This window comes from Convolutriloba macropyga, chromosome 1 (genome assembly GCF_964194025.1).
Source record: "Convolutriloba macropyga chromosome 1, txConMacr16.3, whole genome shotgun sequence".
NCBI lineage: Eukaryota > Metazoa > Xenacoelomorpha > Acoela > Convolutidae > Convolutriloba > Convolutriloba macropyga.
In genome coordinates, this window is record NC_134468.1 from 37,214,718 (window position 1) to 37,240,483 (window position 25,766).

General features: G+C 34.2%; 3 protein-coding genes across 4 annotated transcripts in view; 1 reads left to right on the forward strand and 2 right to left on the reverse strand.

Annotated features, from left to right (window-relative positions):
• LOC142338415 (non-selective voltage-gated ion channel VDAC2-like) overlaps positions 1–25,766 on the reverse strand; it is a 420,938-nt gene that overhangs the window by 154,310 nt on the left and 240,862 nt on the right. The window lies entirely within an intron of this gene.
• The window catches only part of LOC142339892 (sperm flagellar protein 2-like), a 224,973-nt gene that overhangs the window by 70,369 nt on the left and 128,838 nt on the right, over positions 1–25,766 (forward strand). The window contains exons 30-31 of the mRNA XM_075390265.1: positions 1,512–1,749; positions 2,350–2,694. Coding sequence (XP_075246380.1) covers positions 1,512–1,749; positions 2,350–2,694 — 583 coding nt within the window. The remainder of the gene's footprint in view (positions 1–1,511; positions 1,750–2,349; positions 2,695–25,766) is intronic.
• Positions 3,272–24,408, reverse strand: LOC142338381 (ABC-type oligopeptide transporter ABCB9-like). Of its 2 annotated transcripts, none has more exons than XM_075388127.1 (14): positions 23,892–24,408; positions 23,387–23,641; positions 22,721–23,123; positions 22,019–22,188; positions 21,291–21,454; positions 19,413–19,556; positions 18,658–18,799; positions 11,550–11,697; positions 10,968–11,146; positions 9,789–10,049; positions 9,156–9,387; positions 8,598–8,746; positions 3,920–4,041; positions 3,272–3,571 (listed from the first exon to the last, which is right to left on the reverse strand). In XM_075388127.1, exons 1-14 carry the CDS (start codon positions 24,006–24,008, stop codon positions 3,319–3,321), a joined length of 2,739 nt encoding a protein of 912 aa, XP_075244242.1. In that variant the 5' UTR covers positions 24,009–24,408; the 3' UTR covers positions 3,272–3,318. The 2 variants fall into 2 exon arrangements, with proteins under 2 accessions (XP_075244242.1, XP_075244233.1); XM_075388118.1 differs by having other exon boundaries at positions 9,789–10,019; positions 10,902–11,146.

The following is a 25,766-nucleotide window of genomic DNA, read 5'->3' on the forward strand; positions in this document are numbered from 1 at the left end:
TGGTCGTCTTTGCTCAAATAGAATTTGAAAATTTTTGTAAACACAATTTCCATTAACTAAAGCGTTTTGCAGAAAACTCATACAGAACTGTTAGAATAATAAAAATTAATATTTGCCTCTGGTCTTATCTTTATTTTATAAAAACTTTTTTCTGCAAATATCCTTTTTCTGTCTTCAAACATACAATACAACTAGTAACAACTAAACACCCAAGAACTCTTAGACAAAGACAGTAATGATGAAGAAAAAGATTAGTGATTTACAATCATTTCGAAGAATAATTGAATGTGCTTTTTCTTACAATGTTTTTTTCCGGTCACTGAAGACTTGGCTTAGCAGGTGTCCTAGAATTTCAAGGAATTAATCAACATTTTACAACTGGTGGTATTTTAGGGAATTGCCTTGCTAATGTTCCTGATGTTAAAACTCTTTGCTAAAATTCTGCATCAAAAACATTAGTTTCAACAAAATAGTTTACCGTTCTTTTGCTCTTGTATTTGAATACTCAAAAGTTGACGATGGACTGTTGTTCATGGTCTCTACAGTTACTCTGGTTAAGCCAATCTTCAATACGTGGCCAATATCCGAGGAGGAAAATTTTCATTAAAGTTTTTTTGAAATCGAGTGACAAAATTCTGCAACCAGTTTTCACGATTCATATACGATTTTCAACAATTGAATATAGTTACAAAAAACGTGGAAATAAGTTCCTTATATCGTGGAAACGAACGAGTATTCACGAGTATTTACGGATAAACGTAACTCATTTCCACATATTTGAACTTTTAATTAGACTAAAACTTTATTGTCCAAAACTGTTTGTAATTGCTTAAGAACCAATTCAAAGACTTAATTGTTCTTCTGAACAATGATATGTGTAATAGCAAAACTGCTGATTGTCCTCTTAATATGCAAATATTATTGAGACGGAAATTTCTGAAGTTAATCGCCAATTGGACCTTTTTCATTTCTATCTAATTAACACTATCTTATTCATGTTGAAAGAATTACATATAGTGTGAATGGTATTGACTTTTGGCGTGGATAGTAGTGACGAAAGATTCTCTGTTTTCACTGTAGTCCCAAAACGCTTTGTGAAAATTTAGTGCACATATATCCAAATTTTAAACAAATGTGCTCTAAATTGGCCTAGTGCCGCTGGTTTCCACACAAGCTTATAACTCTAATATTAAAACATGAGTTGTAAATTGCCCGACTAAATCGAGTATTTATACTTGATTCTTCGGACATCAGACACGAAATGTTTAATTGATAGCATCAATAATTGAGCTGTTGAGTTGATTGACGCTAAAATGAAGCGTGTGTTTGAATTCCATAAACTGTCGTTTTCCGTATTTTCTCTTTTCCTCGAAAAAAGGTATTCATATACTTGTCAAGGTTAACTCCTTAGCTATTAATTCAATTGGCTTCTGCTGTCCATGTTTCACTTTCAGCTATTAAATTAGATAATCCATTAAATGAAACTGAAACAATTTTATGTGTAATTGTAGCCTACGGAGCAGCAACCCAGTACCCCACACGGATCGGACAAAGATGGAGCTGATGACGCAGGAGGTCGTAAGAAATCGAGCAGAGGTGGTAAGAGCAGGAAGTCCCCACGAGGATCTGCGTCTCCCAAGGGTGGAAGGGGGGCATCTCAGAAGGCTAAGAAGGGAGACCGAGAGGGTAGTGTAGGAAGTGACGGTGGGAAGAGGAGCAGAAGTGGGAGTCCCAAATCAAAACGGGGAAGTAAGTTAAATAGGACAAATCGTTTTTTATCATTTTGAAAAAAACAACCCAGTATTGTGAGAATTAACACTCAGAAACGACTTGTATCGTATGTAAAGTGACAGGATCATAGTTCAAAACATATTGGTGAAATGATGATTGGTAATAATGAAATGATAATTGGTGATAATTTGACAGCGGTCCATTTAATTGTCAAAAAAAGTCATCGTTCAGCAAAATCTTGAAAATTTCATTGTCATAATTTAGCGTTAACTTCAAATAGAAATTGTCCTGAAATAGACTGATTGGTGAGTATGACGCCAACCGAAGTTGCTGTAATTTTAAGGAAAATTTGGCGTTGCCAAAGTTGTAATAAATTTAAAAGGTACGTGTTGGGATCACCTGCTTTCAAACCTAGAATTTTAAGGCTTTCAGTTTTGTTTCAGTAGCGAAATTTTGTTTCTATCTATCTTAATTTTTATAACTGCTTCCTATTTTTTTGTAATATGTTGCTTCTATATAGATCAAGCTTCGACGTTTCAGTTTACTTTATCCATCAATAATATTTTAATTTTACATTAATTTTGTACATGAACTTGGTTTAAATCGTGATCATGATAGCTGGAGCTCCCCCCACCGGCGCTCCAAGTACTTCTATGTCAACATCCCAGAGTAAAACTGGAGTTGCTGCCAAAGCCCTCCAGCAGTCGATGAGCAAAGCTGGTCTGTCCAAAACTGGTCTCTCATCCAATCAAGCACCTGGAACGGGTTTACCCGCGGGCACTGCAGCCGTTGCTGCGGCTCTAGCAAGTGTATCAAATCGTGCCGCGAGTCAGGCGGCTGTTGGGATTGCTATGGGAATGATGGCTAATATACCCCCGCCAGGTGGAGCGGGAGGCTTGGCGGACAAGTCTACTGTAACTTCTACAGGGCAAACTGCGAGCAATAATACTGTCGGCAAAAAAGGTTTTCCATGCCATAGTAGATGTAGGGATGGCGTCATTGTTTAAGTTCATTTAGCAGCTCATGCAAATCATGTTAGAAACCCAGACTGCATTTTAGTGATAATCATTTTGAGGTAACAAATCAAGGTTTGTTCGATAATTGATTTCGTTAATTACTGTGCGAAAGAATAGAGAAAATTTTATTGTGGCCGTGAAAATTTTCTCTTTCAAGGAACCATTGAAATGGTAAGCTTTTATCTTTTTTAGCAGGGTCGTTTAATATGAGAGGTGCGATTAAACTTGGATTATCGACCATTTTATCATAATAGTGTATTTTTTTCACTGTGGTCTTGATCTTGCGATAGTTCTTAAATATAGATCGTGATATTTCAATATGGTGATAACTAACTAGATATTTGGAGAACAGCAGCGATTGGGTTGATTGTAAAAGAACTTCGCTGTTTTTTCCTCTTTTACAAATTCTACAATGCTTTGGATTTTACTGGACAAGCACAATTTTGAATTTGAAAGTTGATTTTAAGCTAATATACTACAATCAGTGCGATAGACTTTTTGTAACGTGGTATGAACAATTTCGGTACTATTGATCATGTCGTTTATTTTTAAACGCAAGCAATCGTCATGTTTAAAGAATTTTGTTGGAACTCTGTGACTTGAAGCTTTTCGGCCTAATGATCTTCGGCTGCTTGGCGTGTCTCTCAGTTGAGGCAAGGACATTGAGCTGCTTCTTCACAAGGTCCACATAGTATGGACAGCTGGTGATCAGTTGATCATGGGTGCCCTCGCTCACAACTTTCCCATTATCCAGTACAATGATTTTGTCAGATTGTTGAATTGTGTTCAATTTGTGGGCAATTATGAGAATCGTGGGTTGGTATCTAAACAAGTCAAAACAGCTTACATTTTTGAGTGCATGCTCAGATTTCTGAATGCAGCTCAGCTGGGAACTTGAACGAACCGTGATAGTTTTTTAGTAGATTAGTAGATACGAAAACAAAGGAAGTGGTTGTTGGTGTCTGCGTGCAAACAGACGAAAGTATGCAGCACCATCCATTTTATTTGAATTATCTAAAGTTGTATTCAGAAAGAATTGCCAAGTCATTCGAACGCAATGAGTTTTCGATACCAAATGATGTTAGAATGGAAATATCCGCCATTTTTGTTACATATTGTTTGATGGTCCTGCTGAGAAGTAATTTCAACCTAACTAATCGTTTATCATTTACCCTAGTAGTTGAGCCGGGTCTGTTATGCTGTCGCTCCTAGTCCTGTTTCTCAGCAACTGTCTCTCGAACAGTTCCTCCATCTCGGCATCCAGTCTCATTGCTACTTCATCAATAAGCACAACCTAAGGAGCAAAATTAAATTTTTATCCAAAACAGTTGTAATTAAGTAACGGAGGTGATATTACCTCTACCGATCAATGTTAAAAAATATACGCCGTGGAGACATCAATTAACTATTGCTCATAATCACTGTCATTTAAATTAAGTTTTATAATGGGAGTAAATTAGTGTCGGAAATTATTGAGATAATCGTTTTTTTTCCTGTTTTCAGTTTGTCGTCTCTACCACTTTTTTTGTCACCATTGGTATGTACTTCCTTCAGAAGCCCAGAAGAGCTATTTTTGCCTTTATTTCTGTCATTCATCATCTAAGTTTGTTATGCTCTTGATTTTATACAATTATTTGATTTGGAGAACTCTTTAGGACACTAAGGCGGCGCGAAATTGTTAACGCTTCAGTGGGAGCTGTTGTTGAAGAAGGGAGGCTGTAGTTTGACTCTAGTTTTGCCATTAGTTCTTTGTTTTCCATAGTTGTCTATCTTTTGTTTTACATTTTCCTCAACTCTTTTAGCAAGAAACAATCTTCAAATCGGTTAGATTACTGCTAACACTTTTCAATCATATTCTGATAATTCCATCTCGAGAAAATTGCTTGCGTTCATTCGAAATTCGCCCTTTTGTAGCTCCAAATTTCCTGATTTAATCTTCGACGCAAATTCTTTTATAGTTTAATTTTATAAGCTTTGAGTAAAAATTGTGGCATTGCTTTGTTCGTATTTTGTACCGCACTTCAACAAATAAATTAGTTGTATTTTTTCAATTCTCTTTTTGCTAAGGCTCCTTTACCTTTCTGATATTACTTCACAAAATTGTAATTTCCGGTTTTTTATATTATTGTTTAATTGTTTCACTTGTTTGTCACCATTGGTATGTGCTTCAGAAGCCCAGAAGAGCTATTTTTGCCTTTATTTCTGTCATTCATCATCTAAGTTTGTTATGCTCTTGATTTTATGCTATTATTTGATTTGGAGAACTCTTTAGGACACTTAGGCAGCGCGAAATTGTTAATGCTTCAGTGGGAGCTGTTGTTCAAGAGGGGAGGATGTAGTTTGACTCTAGTTTTGCCATTAGTTCTTTGTTTTCCATAGTTGTCTATCTTTTGTTTTACATTTTTCTCAACTCTTTTAGCAAGAAACAATCTTCAAATCGGTTAGATTACTGCTAACACTTTTCAATCATATTCTGATAATTCCATCTCGAGAAAATTGCTTGCTTTCATTCGAAATTCGCCCTTTTGTAGCTCCAAATTTCCTGATTTAATCTTCGACGCAAATTCTTTTATAGTTTAATTTTATAAGCTTTGAGAAAAAATTGTGGCATTGCTTTGTTCGTAAATTGCACCGCAGTTCAACAAATAAATTAGTTGTATTTCTTCAATTCTCTTTTTGCTAAGGCTCCTTTACCTTTCTGATATTACTTCACAAAATTGCAATTTCCGGTTTTTTATATTATTGTTTAATTATTTCGCTTTTTTGTCACCATTGGTATGTGCTTCAGAAGCCCAAAAGAACTGTCATTCATCATCTAAGTTTTTTATGCTGTTGATTTTATGCAATTATTTGATTTGGAGAACTCTTTAGGACGCTTAGGCGGCGCAAGATTGTTGATGCTTCAATGGGAATAATTGTTGAAGAAGGGAAGCATGTAGTTTAACTCATCTAGTTTAGTCATGAGTTCTTTTGATATAAATTTTTCTCAACTCTTTCAGCAAGAAACAGTCTACAAATCGGTTAGATCAAATAAGATTTTTGGCTTCAACTTTAGATGTGTTTTGACTGTTAACACTTTTCAAGCATACTTTTATAAATCCATCTCGAGAAAATTTCTTGCTTTCATTCGAATTTTGCCCTTTTGTAGCTCCAAATTTCCTGATTTAATCTTCGACGCAAATTCTTTTATAGTTTAATTTTATAAGCTTTGAGAAAAAATTGTGGCATTGCTTTGTTCGTAAATTGCACCGCAGTTCAACAAATAAATTAGTTGTATTTTTTCAATTCTCTTTTTGCTAAGGCTCCTTTACCTTTCTGATATTACTTCACAAAATTGCAATTTCCGGTTTTTTATATTATTGTTTAATTATTTCGCTTTTTTGTCACCATTGGTATGTGCTTCAGACGCCCAAAAGAACTGTCATTCATCATCTAAGTTTTTTATGCTGTTGATTTTATGCAATTATTTGATTTGGAGAACTCTTTAGGACGCTTAGGCGGCGCAAGATTGTTGATGCTTCAATGGGAATAATTGTTGAAGAAGGGAAGCATGTAGTTTAACTCATCTAGTTTAGTCATGAGTTCTTTTGATATAAATTTTTCTCAACTCTTTCAGCAAGAAACAGTCTACAAATCGGTTAGATCAAATAAGATTTTTGGCTTCAACTTTAGATGTGTTTTGACTGTTAACACTTTTCAAGCATACTTTTATAAATCCATCTCGAGAAAATTTCTTGCTTTCATTCGAATTTTGCCCTTTTGTAGCTCCAAATTTCCTGATTTAATCTTCGACGCAAATTCTTTTATAGTTTAATTTTATAAGCTTTGAGAAAAAATTGTGGCATTGCTTTGTTCGTAAATTGCACCGCAGTTCAACAAATAAATTAGTTGTATTTTTTCAATTCTCTTTTTGCTAAGCCTCCTTTACCTTTCTGATATTACTTCACAAAATTGCAATTTCCGGTTTTTTATATTATTGTTTAATTATTTCGCTTTTTTGTCACCATTGGTATGTGCTTCAGAAGCCCAAAAGAACTGTCATTCATCATCTAAGTTTTTTATGCTGTTGATTTTATGCAATTATTTGATTTGGAGAACTCTTTAGGACGCTTAGGCGGCGCAAGATTGTTGATGCTTCAATGGGAATAATTGTTGAAGAAGGGAAGCATGTAGTTTAACTCATCTAGTTTAGTCATGAGTTCTTTTGATATAAATTTTTCTCAACTCTTTCAGCAAGAAACAGTCTACAAATCGGTTAGATCAAATAAGATTTTTGGCTTCAACTTTAGATGTGTTTTGACTGTTAACACTTTTCAAGCATACTTTTATAAAACCATCTCGAGAAAATTTCTTGCTTTCATTCGAATTTTGCCCTTTTGTAGCTCCAAATTTCCTGATTTAATCTTCGACGCAAATTCTTTTATAGTTTAATTTTATAAGCTTTGAGAAAAACTGTGGCATTGCTTTGTTCGTAAATTGCACCGCAGTTCAACAAATAAATTAGTTGTATTTTTTCAATTCTCTTTTTGCTAAGGCTCCTTTACCTTTCTGATATTACTTCACAAAATTGCAATTTTCGGTTTTTTATATTATTGTTTAATTATTTCGCTTTTTTGTCACCATTGGTATGTGCTTCAGAAGCCCAAAAGAACTGTCATTTATCATCTAAGTTTTTTATGCTGTTGATTTTATGCAATTATTTGATTTGGAGAACTCTTTAGGACGCTTAGGCGGCGCAAGATTGTTGATGCTTCAATGGGAATAATTGTTGAAGAAGGGAAGCATGTAGTTTAACTCATCTAGTTTAGTCATGAGTTCTTTTGATATAAATTTTTCTCAACTCTTTCAGCAAGAAACAGTCTACAAATCGGTTAGATCAAATAAGATTTTTGGCTTCAACTTTAGATGTGTTTTGACTGTTAACACTTTTCAAGCATACTTTTATAAATCCATCTCGAGAAAATTTCTTGCTTTCATTCGAATTTTGCCCTTTTGTAGCTCCAAATTTCCTGATTTATGTTTCGACGCAAATTCTTTTATAGTTTAATTTTATAATTTTCGAGAAAAAATTGTGGGATTGCTTTTTTCGTAAATTGCACCGCAGTTCAACAAATCAATTAGTTGTGTATTTTTTCATTTCTCTTTTTGCTAAGGCTCCTTTACCTTTCTGATATTACTTCGCAAAACTGCAATTGCCGGTTTTTAATATTTTTGTTTAATTGTTTCCAGACGACTTTTTCTACAAGTAATTGGTTGTCTGTTAATTTTTCTTGAATTCTTTGCAATAGTTGTTTTCCTTAGAATGATTTGGTTCGCATAAAGACGAGTCAATCGGGCTTTAGTGGCCTCCAGTTGTGAGTTTCAATGGCCTCTCAATTGCAAATAAAAATAATATTCTCTTGGTGTGAAGGGCAAGTGGTGAAGTTTCGGATTATATTGTTGTGCGATTGTCAAAATCTTCTCCGTTTTAGCTGATGGTGATGCTAGCGTCATTTGGGTTCTATCGATTCTCGTCTGCTCGTAGACTGTTAGTGGGTCATTTTACAACCGTTTTTATTGTTAGCGAAATAGGCCCATTTTCTTGAACGCATATTATTACTGATCTTCACTGTATAAATCTAATTTTCTGTTGCTCTGAAAGCGATTATTTTGATTTTTGTACTATAATGGAATGTTAAGAAGATTGTTTCTTTATTTAGGTGCATTAATCAATGGTGGTCAAAGGTTAATTTCTTTTTGGTCCATTTCAGAGATGACCAAGTTTCAATGTGAGGTATTGTATTTTCTTTCAAATAATATTGGACTTTTCCTTGAAGTGGAATTATTTAAAGGTCTTATAGTTTTGTTTACCTGTGGTCGTCTGATGAGTGCTCTTCCCAGAAGCAGTTTGTGTTCCTTGTTTGCACTGATCTTGTGAGCAACTTTAGTGTCCTCCCAGTGGTCATAGAACTCCTCCAAATAAGGATGCGCCTTATTCCCTTCAGCCTCCTTCATCAGATCTAAATATATGCGTTGAAGCTTTTAGTAGGTGGAGGATAGTTTGTCGACAGAGCTATGTCTTTTCTCTGAATCAAAACTGCCTGTGTAGGGTTGAATTGTTTCTGCATATCCGTTCTTTTGCAATGGATGTGATAGTAAAATTTCTATTGGGTGCGATTGTTGAATTTTGTGGAGTTGGGCGTTTGCCTCATGAGCCTGCATTTTTTTACCATCAATAATTTAGGGCTGCAGACTCGTAAATTTTTCTAAACAATGTATTCCTTAACTCTTTTGATATCCTATATTTGGTTTCATTCTTGACACTTTTAAGCTACTTGACACTTGTAAGTTATAAAGAATTATTTTCAATACTTTAAAACTTTGAATCGTCCATCAGTGCAAAACGGTTGTATGACGTCACTTTCTAACCAATAGCATTGGCTCCCATAATTCCATACTGTACATTCTCTTTAATCGTCCTGCTCAGCAACTCAATCTCACTGCTGACATGAACCACCTGTCTGTGGAAGAACCCTGTGTCATATGCGTCTATGCTTCGCCCGTCCAGTAGAATTCTTCCCTGTGTTATCTCGTACATTCTGGACAAGAGACGCAAGCATGTTGATTTACCACACCCACTTTTGCCCACCAACGCTACCACCTGGAGTATAAGAAATCCTGTGATTTTGAGAACAGCTGTTAAGCATTTACAAGTGCTTCTAGACATTTCTTTCAGATTTTATTTGTTTTTAGTATCTCACTAGCAGTATGCTCTATGATGTTTTCCCGTCCTCTACTCCTCAGCCTTTTTTAATCTTTATGTGTGTTCACCGTGTTGCTATTATAAGCTACATAAATTTTTCTTAAACTGATTAACATTTGGGTGTGTAGGGGGATAATATAGGGGGACATTTTTGCAATGGTTTTTGGATCCCTTCCCAAGTACGCTATATACCTATGATAACTATGATGCGTTAATATATCAAGTACACATATTTGTTGCGAATAACATGCAAAAACAACTTAGCCTGGGAAGAAATGATTATTATTGACAAGGCTAACCTGGCCAGGTTCCACCGTGAACGAAATACCATTCAGCACATTGGTGCCCTCCGCGCTCGGTTCTTTCACACTTGTCTCTTTCTCGTTTTGAAGTTGAGGTAGATTGGGCTGCTGTGATTGTGCCTTAGCTGCTGCTGCACTCTTCTTTGGTTTTCTGTATGAGAAGAGGACATTTTCAAATATGATTCCTCCTCTGACCTCTTGTGGTCTGTAGGGTCCCATTGCACCCCTCTGGAAGTTGAGTGTATTATTGGGCAACAGCTTTGAGATATTGAACTTAAAGCTGCTGTAGGTTGGGGAATATCATACAAAGCATTTTGAGTGTCTATGTCAACAGTTAGATATAAATAGCTGAAAAAATTTATAGATTTTTCTAGATTTTTTCCGTTTTGCCCGCAATTTAGTGGGTGTATATTATTTGCACACCCAGACCGCACATACATTTTTTTATATAATAAAATACTATATAATGGCACGTGCTCTGTAACTGGGGGTGCATAACGTGTATTGGGAATGGGGTAGGGGCAAACGGAAACATAACTGTTTAGAATATTCGCAGCAAGAAATGAGTTCTTGAATATATCTCAGCCTGAATCACTTTTACAGCTTGTTTTCTCGTATGTACTGCCTTATTTTGTTTTGTGAGCAATATTTCAAATTCTGGGATAATTTTAGCTTGGATAATTTTGCTACCCAGTGAACTGAAACTTGGTACATCTTGATAAAAAACATACTAAATCTTGGTAAATCTTGCCAAGATCTTGCCATGTTACTTACCACCTCACTCTAGGTTGCTTACAAACAAAATTTTCTATATGCCAAGAATTATCAAGATCTAATCAAGTTAGGACAAGAAAATTTCTTGACATATCTTGATAAGATCCTGTCAAGATCTTATCAAGGTGTTCCAAGAAATATTTCTCTATCAAGATCTTGGCAAGATGTTTAAAGTTTTGCAAGAGTTATCAAGATCTTGCATGACATAGCAAGGTGTATCAAGTTTCGTTTCACTGGGTAATTCCTTAATTGCGTTAGTAAATGTCACAGATTCCTTAAATATCTTAACTTGGTCATTCCCTCTCCTATTGTAGTTGCAGGAAGCGGTTACCCAACCGGTCTTCGTTTCCTTATTTGCAGCTCAATATCTCCGTCGCCTCTCACGAGACGATTTATAGTCACCAAATTGTCTCCTCCACTGTTACCACTTCCACCCCCTCTTCCTTTCTTTCCTCCTTTCCGCTTCTTTGGTTTCGAGTGATCTTTGTCATTTTCTTGTTCAGCCTTTCGTCTCTCTTGATCGTTGTCATACAGTTTTTTCATTGTGTCAAGTAATCTAACTGCCCAAAGGTATGTTTGAACTGAAAAAACAATTATACGGCGAGGAAACTATCATTCCCAACATGAACAAATTTCATTCAGATTGCTATTAAATTATGCAGCCTCATAAGAGTTGTCACTAGCAATTACAATTAACAAATATGATTATGAAGAAGCTAAAATGTCAGTTATTCAACGGGGTTTCCATTTCTGTAGTACTCCATTTTGTTAAGTTATACTGAATTATCGTTGTTTTTATTAATGTGATTAAAGTCGGATGCTTATAGGGTACAAGCGAGCAAAAACTGTTGATCAGTGTCATGCCGTTTTGAGTTTGATGATATAGTAAATGATATAGTTTTAACGTACGGCTCTTTTTGAAATAAAGTGATACTGTTGGTATTGAAGTATGAATTATAAAGTGATATTGTCGGCAAAGCTAACTAATTTCTGTGAAGGTTCGACCAATCTCGTCTATGCCCTCTATCATGTCAGGATGCATGAACAGGAAGATGAGGAAGTCCTCTCCATTGATCAGGTGATTCATCACCAAATGTCCTCCAAACAACAGTATTGAGAACAAAAGTCCAACCTGAAAAATTTCAAATGTCCTTGTTATCTGATTTCATGAAGATCAGTTTGGTCTGATTTCGTGACGAACATAAAGTTAAGATACTGCGACAATAAACGTGTTCCATTTGTAGAGATCCAATTTATAATATTGTGTCAAAGGGAACCGAACATGGTCATCTCATAGTTCAATTTTTTGCCTATTTTTACTACAAAAAATTGACAGAAGTAAATTATAGCTTTGCGTTTTGTTTTGTAGTCTTTATTTATTTTTTTATGACACCTGGGAGTAAAAATTAACATCTGCAACCGGCGATAACATGCCAGTTCTGATATTTTCAATTATAATTATTAAAATAACTAATTTTTTTATTTATTTCCCTTGTTAATGTTTTCATGAGCTATTTTTTGCAAAATTTTCCTCCTGTTTTACATCTCGCAAAATTGGGGAATTGAATGGACAATTTTTTTTAGAAATCAAATATTCGTATAACGATTTAATTTGAAATGACTGTTAAGGCATTTTTTAAGTCTTCGACTGCATGAATAAGTTTATTTAACTGAATTTTGGTAACTAGTGATAAACACTGAAGTTTAAAATTGTATGATTTTTTCTAGTAGACTTGATTTTAAAAAGATTTTTGATGCATTTGCAGCATTTACATGCTTTTCTAAACAGTTTGTAATTGTTCCTACTCGACTTGCGGGAGGGAGGAACTATATGCTGAACCCCGTTTTTTTGTTCAGTCATTTCTGGCCGATCGATATATTCATCGTAGAGAGTTGTGAGTGCTATCTTAAATATACTTTCCAGTGTAGAGTGTGAACGTGAGAATTTCGTCTTCTCTGAAGAGCTGTCAAGATTTAAATTTTTGTGGGCATTCAAATTTTCTTACAGTTTAGACTTTTTTAAATTTTTGTTAGTTTTTAAACTATTACGTTATTTTTCATTATTAGTGGGTTTTAGTAACCCTGACTATATAAATGTATTTTTGTTCTGCACTTTTGCTCCAGTTTGAGTAATCAAAAGTAGTAAGTCATTTTAGTAGTGAGTTAAAGTGAGCTTATCAATGGCTACAGTTCATAACTTTGGATGGTTTTTATGACTGGACACTAAAGGTTTCCAAAAAGTCTAAGTGATTTTTGAGTTCTGACTTGTTTTTGTTTTTTGTTGTCTTGCCATTCATCTCATTCTTTGAAGTCAACATAAATCACAATTGACTCATATTTGAACTCTATTTTTTCTTTCAATTGATAGTTTACCATTGCTATAAAGGCTAAAGTGACGTTTTTTACTTCGTTAAAATTTCCTTCATTTTGTTTTTTTAATATATTTTTTATAACTGGCCTATGAATTAGTCGGATTGCTTTAGAGACCAATTGTCTGTCCAAGGAAGCATAATTGAAAGTTCAGGTTGTTTCCATTAAACAGCGAATGGTTTCAAAATTGGTTCAGTTTTTAATTAAATACAATAGCAGATTGCGGAAAAATCGTTTTCCCCTCAAAATTGTTTTGTCTACTTGTAAATTATTCTCATTAACAATAGATTCTAGCTGCCTCATCCTCTAACGCATGTGTTTGTTGTCGGCAAAATTCGTTTGCTAAATTTTGCCGTGAGACGTTTTTATTATCAATTTCTAACACCAATTTTATTTAATTTGGAGTTTTGCTTAGTTATCTCACTGTTTTTTTCTGCAGCAGAGTTTTGTAAATGCCAAAACTAAATCTGAATTACTTCACTAAGCCTTTGTTTATCTAGCTTGGAGGACAATTATTTGAAATTTTATTATTATCTTAGATTTATAAGGAAGTGCAGAGCTCAATTTGTTTTAAATGCCTAGAGTCTAGTTGCAAATAATGATACTTCAAACCAGGTGAATAATGATGAATTTGTCTTTTGAAAACGCGATAGATTTTGATTTCTGGATCTCATTTTATCTTGTTTGGTAAAATTTGTTGTTTGCTAGACAAAATTGTCTTAATTCAAAATTAGAAGTTGCATTAGATTTGATTTAATGTTTGTCGTTCCATCATGTAGTGTTATTCTAGTCAAATGAAGAAAAATGATCTCACTGTTTTTAATTCCTTTTTTGTATGCAAGTATGTCCTTTTTTTATTAAATTATTAATTATCAAATTATTGTTTAAATTATTAACTACTGAACTTAACAAGTGTGATTTCTTTGTCCTAATGGTGTATAAACGCTGTTCTTTGAAATGGTCTGTGGACAACTAATGATTTTGTTGATTTCAACACTACGTTTTTTAATGAAAATTTGTCCATTTTTGTTATTTTTTGTATTGTTACTATGTCCCAATACTGAGTGGTCGCTTTGTTAAATACTGAGTTAAATAAAACTACATGAAGATGAGGTCTCTCTTTTAAACTTTATGGTATTGATTGCTTTGAAATTTTTTGCTTTAGTAAAATGATTGTTATAAATTGTTTTGGCTTGAGAATTGAATGCATTAGTAGCCTAAGAGAAGTTTGAATGGCTGGAGCCATTGTCTACTATTTAGGTCTCATACGCCAAAAGTAAGCAAACCGGATTTCTTAATTCCCTCTTCAATTGTCGTTCTATGGGTGTTTTATTCAACAACAAATGATTTCATTTTTTTGTCAAAAATGATAGCAGATTTTTGAAAAAGATGTGCCTTTCAATATTATTTTGTCTATGCATGAATTCATCTCATAAATGCGATATCCTATGTACCTAATAATCAATCCTATTGGCTTGTGATTGTTTTTTTGGGAATCAACTGTTAGGTTGTTTTTGGTTCCAATTGGAATTTTATTCAGATTCTCTTCTGTTTTTTTTTGCAAATGTATGAAGTGGTTATATGAATTCATGACCAGTTTGCTAGAGCAATTTTTGATTTGTACCGGGGACATACATGGTTTCATTCAATCGCGACCTACCTCGTGATAATGTGGCTTGGGTAACCTCTTACTTAGGTCATATATAAATTTGATCTGATTTTGCTTTCTTAATTTAGATTCTCAGTGATCGCAGTGGTCTTCTTTTTATTGTTGGGCTAACTTTTTGTTTTTGATTTGTTAAGAATAGTTAATCACCTGATAGAAATGTTTTTTGTCTGTATGAAAAATTGCATTAGAGTTAATTTCGTATCTGTCGTTTTGTTTGTTCGAGTGATCCTTCCAGTGAAATAAAAAAAAATGATCTCGATGGTTTGAACTGGTTTTTGTGTAGACGTCTGGTATTTCCTTTTTAAGAATCTATCAACGCTAAAGCAGCCAAATTTGAACTGCTGTTTTAGAGGCAGCATATATGTGCTTCACTTGGTAGACAATTGAGACACTATTGTGGATGAGCGGGATAGGAACATGATATGTCATCGCGCATTAGCGAGCCTCCTAAAATATTAGCCTCCTTTAATATTAGCGCACATATTTGTATTAAAGTCAGTTTTGATTCACATTATGTTAGCCAACTGCTTTTATTTTTCAAATTATTCGGTGATCTAAAATTAGTATCTAAATAAGTAGTAATATATTTTTCAACCATGTTATCAATTATCTGTTCGTTGTCAAATAGAATTTTCGAAATGAGCAAAATTTAGTTGACTGCAACGTTTATATACCTCTAGATGTATGTACTAATTACTTGAATTACACCTAGGATTGATTATACAACATAACATAATATGTGGTCCAACGTTTTAGAATTTGATAATAACGGGACTGATTAGTTGCAATGTTTTGGTGTTTGACTGACATTGTTTCATTAAAATGTTTAGACTTGACAGTTTTCATAAAGCTTCAAACTTTACACCTCCAAAGATAGTTAAAAAGTCCCATTCATCGATTATGGGAATGCTCATTAAATGGGGGATACACTAATGGAGTAAACGATTTTTGAAACAAAGTCTCGCTACATTTCAATGAGAATTACCTCAATGTTGATTGCTCCATTTAGTTAAAAGCGTTTTTCAGAGGGAGTTCAGAGGGTTTGGTTAAATTGTACATTGGAGACTTTTGGCCCGGAATTTAGATACTTACCCAATGCTCTTTGATGTTTTTGTTCAATCATCCGATGTTCGGTTGTGATAGTTTCATATCAAGTCCCACGGGCCATTTAATTATATAGTCGGCTAAATAGTCGTTCGGGTAATTTTAACAATAGGGTAAACAAGGCGGCTCGGTAATGTGCGATCGCACATAAGGTTCCGACCCCGCTCATCCACAATTTTGGCATAATTGTCTACCAAATGAGGAACAGATTGAAAAACACAAAAAATTCAAGTATTTTTAAAAAAAAAAAAACTGGTGTATGAACGAAAAAATAGCCTCCAAAGCAAATAACTCAGTAGAGTAAAAATGATGCATTAGATTGATGAGATATGCCGATATTAAGAAAGCGAGCGAAGACAAACGACAAAATCAAACAACAACAAACATTAATTACATCAAAAAATTTATGTCTGTTTTAAAAAACAAAATTTAATAACAAAGTCAGATAAAACTGAAAATAAACAATCAACTGGTAAATCACCAGGAAAAATTGGTTATTCACCAGTTCATAAAAACGCTTGGTAACAATTAGATAATAAAGAACAGAAACTTTAAAGTTAGGAAATTCGCTGAATTTAAAAAAAAACAATTAATTTCAAAGTAATGAAAACCATTAGGAGTCAACTAAACTATCCCATCGGTTTACAATTGCCAATGCTTCTATAGAAGAGAATTAAGAACTCTTGGTATTCAATTTTTTATGCAGTTACAAAAAGAACAACAAACAGACAACAAACAAAAAATCATTGAAAACTTGCCAGAAAATGCTTTGGAAGCCGTAAAGCCATACTTTGGCCGCCAAAATATGTTCGATTGCACCTTCGTCGAACACCGATAATGTATTATGTGGCCGCTCATTAATGAAAATAATCAGCGTTTAGACAAAAAAGAAAAAATGCAAATTTATGTAATACTTGTTTTTTTTTTCGAAAAAAATTTATTTCCAAAGACATGAAAGCCATTAATTACAAAATGAAAAAATTGAATAGGTTCGTGCATTCTTCCAAAGGAAGCCCTTGAAACTTGAAATTATCCAGAACATGTCTTACGTCTACAAAAAGAACGTCAAATATGACAAAAATCAAAAATTATATTACTTTTTTTGTGAAAAACCCGTGTCGAAGCCAGTAAATTCAAAACGAATTGTTAAAAAACATTAGATTTTGTGACACCAATCCCTTTTGACACCTTACCTTGACATAAATAATGTCGTCTTTAACCTTTAATTAACGAGACCAGGTAACAAACAGACAATAAAAGGAACAGAATTGCGAGGTTGAAATAATTTTTTTTTTATTTTGGAAAACAATTGTATTCAAAGTCAGGAAAGCCAGTATCTATCTTCTAATATCAGAACATCGGCTCATCTACTCTTCCAGAAAAAGTCAACCAAACCGGGTCATTGTTCAGGAAATTAAATACGACTAAAAAGACAAAGTAAAAACGATAGTTTAAGACAAAATTAAAAAATTCAAATAATTTCTTCGAGAAAGTATTGTCGAAGCGGTAAAGAACCACAATCTATATCTTTTACGATTTAAGTATCATCAATTGTGCGTTATTTTGAACGCGAAAAATGTGATATATGAACTGACAATAACGTGATAATTTGACAAAGTTAGAAAACATGAAAAATGGGCAAATACCTAAAAATTAAAAAAATTTTGTGAAGACTAGTAGTATCAAAGCCAGAACACCATAACTTAAGGCGTAAAACCGCAATAAATACTCTATTTGAATTCAGCAAAAAAGGTGCACTCTTTGATTGCTGACGCTAAGCTACAAGTTGACCAAAATAAGAGAAAAATGGAGGCAAAGTTCAATAAGCCATTTTTTATTTAAAAATCAAATATTTTAGAAGTCCAAAAAAGACCATAAGCTTTCAACCAATCAACTAGATAAATTAATTTTGAGCTAATTAGAAAGCCAATAGGACCTATCACAAGTGAGCTTTGACTTGAAATGTTCCGTTATTTAATTAATATAAAAAAGATCGAATTTTTTTTAATAAAAAAAACGACCGATGACAATCCGAATTTTTTTTGGATTGTAACGGTCCAAGATTGGTACAGATCTAGTCCTGCTAATGTTAACTGTTCATTAGGAATATTTAATTTTGGGAATGTCATTGATTTAGATATTTTGTCTGTTAAAAAATCAAAAGTAAATGCTGCGTTTTTGATAATCAACGAATAAAGTTAGCAAAAAACGGCAAAGTTTTATTTAGAGAGCACTCTCAACGGAAGTTGAAGTGGAATTAGCCCCCTTTCCAGTCTACAAAGATTGTATTAGTGGTGTTTGGGTGTGCATTTCCTGCAAATTTAATCAAAGTCGACTAAAGAATCTTATTTCGTGCTGTTTTTGATGAAAAAGTCTGAATTTTGTTAAATTTTTAGCCGGAATTTGTGACCAAAAAAATGAAAATGACCAAACCAATGAAAATAGACGACAATGTATTTTGTCTTTAAACGTAAAATCAACAACTTTTTCATGAATTTTTTTTTTAATTTTATCAAAATTGGCGAAATTTTAGTCAAAAATTCCGAAAAAAGGTGAATGAAATCAACGAAATTCACTCTATTTTCTCGAAAGTTTAAACCTCGATATCTCCCTGTCAAAAACGAAAATCAAAAAAATCTTTTTAATTCCGTATTCTACGCTGGAGAAGCTTTCTAATGATACCAGTCTCAACTCTCTACGATGAATATATCGATCGGCCAAAATTGACTGAACAAAAAAAAAACCCAGTTGAGTATATAGTTCCTCCCCCCTCAAGAGGGGTCGAAACAATTAATATTGGTATTGGGTAAAATGACAGGTTGGGTATAATGGCCTTGGGTATAATGGCCTTGGGTATAATGGCATTGGGTAAAATGGCAATGGGTAAAATGGAACTGGGTAAATTGTCACCGTTTATTTCCTAGACCCAGTGTACTTGTATGTACCCACTTGTATGAAGCTGAGGGATCCTTTGAAGAGTCCAATTCTGTAGCTGAGCATTCTTTTGTGGTTGTCAATTTTCTTGAGTCGTGCGGTGAAGTTCTTTGATTCGTAAGTCTCCGTCCTGAACTGTTTCAATGTCTTAATCTTCCTGAAATCAGATATCATCAATGTTTCGGGAGTTTTCTGTGATATTTTATGGATGGATGTGTTGAAATCCTACCACATGACGAAATGCAAAGTCTAAGCGAGCATTGCAAATTGCTCCCACCGGTTGTTAACTTAAAAACTCAAAGTTGAAAGTGGGCTGTTGTCAAGAATAATCAGATTACTATTTTTTTTTTACTTAATAAAGCTCATTGACCCAGAGAAAGATCCATATATTGCAAGACCCTGTGCTGGCTTTTGTAAATGCAGATGTTGTATTGCGATTTGTTGAATTAGTAGTGCTTAAGCCGGAATAAGTCTTGAATAAGTCTTGTGACAGGTCATAGGAAACTCTTGTAAATACAAGGTAAAAGCTATGAACACTTGTATTTATTCGGCTGGCGGAATCTAAATATGAAAAGAGCTGGTTATAGTCAGGGTCAACATATTGCATAAAAGGAAATGGTTCGGACGATTTCAAACTATACCTGATATCTCTAGTCCAAATTGTGGGCTCAATGAGTTTAAATTTTTATAACCAGGCTTATTGAATTGATCTCTACTGGAAAAAAATGTATTATGTCTGAATGCCGAAAATTATCCATTAAGTGGTATACCTGAAGCATTCTGAAACATGTTCAAATGCGTCATCAATGTTGTCGTCGATCTCTTCTCTCAGTCTGTTCACTTTGTATGTATAGTTGATTGTGATGTAAATCAGAACAGGAACTGCACACAACATTACCAAAGACAGCTCCCAGCTGAAACAGATCAATCCAATACTCGTGCAACAACATAAAATTACTGGACTAGATGACAAAGAGGATCTGTGATGTGCGTCCGCATATAAAGTGCCAACCCATTTTGTGTTATATTTTATAATCAAGCGGAAAACCGGAATTCAAACACTTTAAATGCGCACTTAGAGAAATATGTACTGCTTGGTATCCACATAATTATCGCTTGATAAAAAAATTCATTTCTAAAAAAATAAGGTTCCTTTAAGCCATCAGTTGATCATGTTTGAAAAGAACGGTCAATCATTTATGGCTGATAAAAAGAAAACCTCACTTTCGTTCTTTTAATAGTTAGATTTGAAGACTTTAAAACGGAGACGATGTTGCTTGTCCGATTTTTATGCATAATCGTACTGTCAACGCTCAAAAGTCTTTATATGATTAGTTTGATGTATCTGTTTGGATGTTCAAGAGAAAGATCAATGAAAACTATTTCTGAATCTATATGTTAATTATAACTCGAATGCTATGTCATCATGCTTATGTTCATAATGTTCGCATGCTTTCACGCTCCTTAAACATGCAGCCTAACTTAGTACATGAGTTTTAAGACATGTGGATTGACACATAGTTCTTAAATTCCTTTAAACGATCTATTCCTTTAAATGATTTTCTTGTTATGCTTTTGCGGGTCTGTAATACATTGTGATCACCAGTTGCAGATTATAACCGTTGCTGCTAGATACCTAGTGAACTCTAGAAAAGCTACGAAGCTGAAGAAAAATAGCGCTTTAAATCACTTTTTTCAAATTATATGCTGTAGAAACGGCAAAAAAATATTTTGCACGTATTTTTGATTTATTCTGAAATGCGGATCTGTTGACATTACTATGTTCTGGTTTACTCCTCTTACTCTCTGCCAAGAATACCGTTTGTTCAAATTCAAATGTAAACAATAATGGTATCTTAAATACAAATAGTTATCCGTGGTTTTTAAATTGGATGATTTTTTACATAAAGCCCTATTTTTTTCCAAACATATGTCTGCATGTTGATCGACACTGCTAAACTGTAGGTTTGTATAAAATTCCTGAATTAACGTATATTGTTGAGGAAACCGTTTAGACGAAGCCGTTTAACCATCAGATTTGCATAATTTTGCAGGGAGTTAAGGCACAGAGGCGAAATGGCCTTTTTAAGTCTTCTGAATGTTTTGTTATTTTTTTTTGCTCAATTGTTCGTTATTGATAGCGTTAATATGTCGTGTTGTATCCTTGATTAAATTTGTTTCAAGATTTTTGGATTAGAGCAACAGAAGCTCACTTTTTTGCTCAAAAATATGCACCCTTTTCTGGCTTCATCTGTAATTTGAGGATGAAGATCAACTGATAGCCATGATAAATTACTCAGTCTTTTGTTGCAATTGAGGGAAACTGTAATAATGATTGAGAGGTTTGTTCATATTTCAATCAAGTTTTAAAAGTGTATAATAAAAGATTTTGTGTGGTTTTGAACAAACATATTTGAAGTGATGAAGTATCGATTGTAAGTATTGTTTATTCTGTTCGCAACCAAAAACTTATCAAATTTTGCTATGGAGTAGCATACTCTCTTGTAGAAAACAATTTATCAGAAGTTTACTCTGATCATACCGCCCCGTTGTGTATATTTGAACTTTGCAATGTGGTCATTTTAATTTAATCTTTTTTCATCTTCTTGCTTAGGATTGTGGATTATTTTTTGTGAATTTCATAATACCTGATGGCAAATAGCAGGAATAGGAACACGATTGTACTCTTGACTATACTTCTGATGAAAGTAGTGCATGACTCGGTTACAATTGTTGCAAAGCTTTCCACGTCACCCGTCATTCTCTGCATCATACTCTCATTTGAACGCTTGTCGAAGAACTGTTGTTTTTCCTACGCAAAAAGCTTTCCAGAATTGTCATCATAAATTGACAAAGGACACAACCGTATAGCGAAGTTCATGTAGTTTTTTTCATGCCGATCAATCTTATCTAAGTTGTTCAAAACGCAAAACGTTCATCAGTACTTTGGCAGACCTGTCTAACTTTCGGGTCTTTCCTTGTATAGTGCTGCTGGTGGAGCGCATAGCCCTCACCAGTTCTCGTAATTATACCACAATGATGGGACGTCATTATGGCATATTTACGGCAATTAGTGAGGGATTATACGTTTTAGCACCTCTACACTGGGCAAGAGTCAAATGTCTACTGAAGTTAGAGAGGTCTGCCAAAGTATTGAAAATGAGGTTTTACGTTTTCAAAGTTTCTAAGCTTGATCTCAAAAAATGGGAATATGCAATATTTTAGCGATGGCTCGAATCCCGGCGTAGCAGGTACTTGATAAGTTATAACGTGGATTCTATTTTTCATAATTTTTCGAACCACGTCCCATGGTCAGTTGCATGTAAAGATCTATTCTCTCGTATAAAATTTGATTCTTTTCTGATTTCTCTAATACCTGTAGTATTTTGTTGAACATGACACTTTGTATCTTGAACTCTAGTCTGTCTTTGGCTCTGAGGAGGAACGAAGACTGTAAAAGGATGAAAACACTCTTTCCCAGCATCAGAAGTCCAACATATAACACAAACTGGTTGAAGTACGACAGACGGTCTGGCGTGTCCAAATCTGTTAACATTAATCACTGAGCTACTTTTTGTACTTAAATTGTTTATTTTGGTGCTATTTTTTATTGACGAGCTATTCTGCATGGGCTAATTGATCTTTTAATATTTAAACAGTATGAGGTGATGGATAGAAGCCGCCCTATTTCTGCTCGAGCTGAACTGACACAGAAAGAGGATTTTGAATTTGGACGAATGTGATTTGTGATTTGTTCTATTTTGCGATCTTATGTGGTCTGTAGATTTGGGTATTGACTTTTTGGGCCTCAGTATCACTGGCGTGATTTCCGAGAGGTAAGGTATGTGAATCTCACGTAAATGATTGAGGGTTCGATGTATTTTTGCCTCCGCAGCTGTCTGTGGGAGGAGGAGCTCTCACTTAATCATAGCTTCAGGTTTACCATAGCTTGACCAGTCTTGGTAGCAATGATCTTATCTTTATTATTCATGAATAAAAATTGCTTCCCCTAACTGTTAGCTTTTAAGTACAAAGTTTATTGAAAGTGAATTATAAATGTGTGAAATGATAAACTCACTTATACGAACTACACTGTTCACAATTTTCGCCTGACAATAGGGGATGAACACTTCGGTTATCCCAGACAGCACCGAACACAGGAATCCAATCACAAACAAAAAGGTATCCGTCCAACTTAACCAGATCAGCTTTCTCGCTTTGAACAGAGACTTTTTCTCTTGTTTTCTCAACAACTTCTCGATTTTAGCAGAACGAGTGTCATGCAAGCTGCTTCGAACGCTGTCGGCGAAACTGCCACCGTCCAGGAGTGTCAATGTTCGGTCCATGGATACCCTTCTGTCTTGGTCGACTTTGCGTCTTTTCTTTTCCAGTATTCTGTCAATGTTACTGACGTATCGCCATGTAATTGGGTTGAGAATTGAGAAGAAAATTGAGATGGCACAGTTCTCCCAAAACAACCACTGAAAAGAGATTATGTGCTTGAAAAGTTTCCAGTAAGGCATATTCAGTCATTAATTTTTGGTCATCGCTATAGCCAATATTTAATTAAGTGTAAAATTTCAAGCTATCAAGGTACCGAGCCGGCACTGGGCAATCGGGCAGTTTTTTGTAACTTTTAGCATTCTCTCATTGTTCTGCTGTTAATATTCGCATTGCGTGTGAAATGTTTGTGTCAGACGTTTTGATATCCGTGCGATGCGAAGTGTTGAGTTGTAATACTAACCGATACGAATGATGCGGATCCATAATACACGAGGATTTTAGCCATCACAGATATGGCTAACAATCCGTTCGTCACTAAGACGAAGTGGTTTAGTTCTCGGAACCTCTTGGGGTACTCGGTTGAATCCACGATGGTCAGGAAGGAAATGAGGAAGAGGAAAAGAGATCGGAAGACAGAGTAGCTGACCATTTCAGCCGATGAGCTCTGATAAGTGTATCTTTGAAGGTAGAACGAGAACATGCCGCCATAGTAAATCTGAACAAAGAACAAATCTGAAAAGATTTGTGACGTGCAAAATTACCGAGTAGCTCGGGTTAGGCAGATTTACTAGTAGCTGATTAATAATTCCTAACTTGGTTAAATTCAATATCTATGCTTTTGTATGAAAAACTGCCAATATCAATATTTTCAATTAGATATTTCTGTGCCTCAGATTTTTTATTTTATCGTAAGCAAGTCTTGATTCAATTCCTTTGTTTTCAAAGACCCCAAAACTGAATTTTACCTGTACTATAACCCCAGCCTGGAAAGATGCGTCCAGTATTGCGACTGCCATGCCGATGAAAGACCTGCCAGAGATTTTGGATCCGTACTGAACAGTGCCCAAGGAGTTGCCATCCATTATGTTCAAGATTTTTTCCAAGATTATGATTTTTTGAAGAATGGATTTTTAAGTAAAACTTCACTGGTACTAATGCTTCGTCTAATGAAATGGAGATCTATAGGGTGATGACTAAATTCTGTTCTTACCATACCCTAAGAGGCATTGAGTTTATATACTTCTTGGTATAATCGAATATAAAGCTATTTCTACATCAAGGCTTGGCGATAATTTGTTCAAATATCTTTCAATGAGCAACGTGTTAGACAATAGTTGTATTGTTTCAGATCTATGCGTTGTTTAAATTGAACTTTAAGCAATAGTTTCTGAAGTGTTAGTGTTGTTTACAAGTTATGACAATGTTGATAATTCAGTAGAATGTGGCTGTGACTTTATATTTTGGCTTGTGCTGTTCCGTTGTTCCCCGACATGAAGAATATTGTTTATATCGACTGCTCATTTCACAAAAATAAATGATGAACAAAAGTGTACTAAGATTTTTGAAATGATAATATTTAATTTGATAATCTTTGATATCACTTTTTATGTCGATATCTTTAGGATCCTCATCTTAGATAATCAAAATAATCTTGCATTTCTTATCACTGAATCAATTTGTATAAATCAAACGACATTATAGGATAGTTTATTTTGTCATCCGTCGAAATTAATTTCATTAGATATAATTAGTTTAAATTGAGACTAGCCAAGAAGGCTTGCGCTCTCTTTTTTCGAACAGCCCCGAAATTGTTTTTATAATAATAATCAGAATATTGACACTACTTTGAAAATTTGTCCGTTATCGAGGAGTAAATAGTAATAAAAATTAAAACTTCAATTTTCTTTTTCGAAAAACTATACATTTTCTCGGTCAATTTGTTGCATAAGAGAAGCTACATTATAAAGCTACTTGAAAGTACCTATTTGTTGAAAATACCTATTTACCTTGGTTTAGGAATTAATTATTAAAATAGGCTAGAAAACACATTTTAATAAAATATGTTGTCAATTTGACTCCGTGTTTTATGAAATTTCCAATTTTAGCTCAACAGGACGTGAAAGCCCAGAAAATTTACGTTTTTCCCTTTTTCAAAAAGAGTTTGGCTACGAATTTGTACATCTCTACAAGAGCACACCAACTTTCTTTCTGGGTGTGATATCCTTGGATATCAAGTAGTCCTAAAAAGGATTGTTTTGATGGTCATAGAATTAATAAACATTTGGTTGTCTTAATTTACATTTCTTAACCGGTACATTTAAATTATACAAGTATATTTGTTGTTAAATTTACTATGCTGTAAACTACTGTACCTAATGCCCTTATATGCCTCTGTTGAATCCGGATAAATATTTAATGAATATACATAGCAAATAAAACTTACTGAAAGCCATTGAATTATAATAGAGACAGAGAATAAAGTCTTGAGAATAGTTGGTTGTTTTAAAGAGAAGAAAACCGTGATCCACCACTCCGAAGAGCCTTAAGAGCTCAGGCTGAAAATTAGATAAGATTATTAGTTGGTGACAGAAGGGAAACTTACCTTCCATTGAAACTTTAAACTTCTGATCTTTTATTTCTCTTTATTTCGGCCAAAGTCAAATTGTCATCATCGCTTTCATCAGAGAGCTAAAAATTCATTCAAACTATTAACAAGCCATGCAAGTCATGCAAACAATATTTTCCAAAGCTAATTGTTAAAGTTTGAAAAAACACTTGTTAGATAACTTGCAATTTGTATTATTTGTTGCTGTGAAAATTCGTTATTGAGAATTATTAAG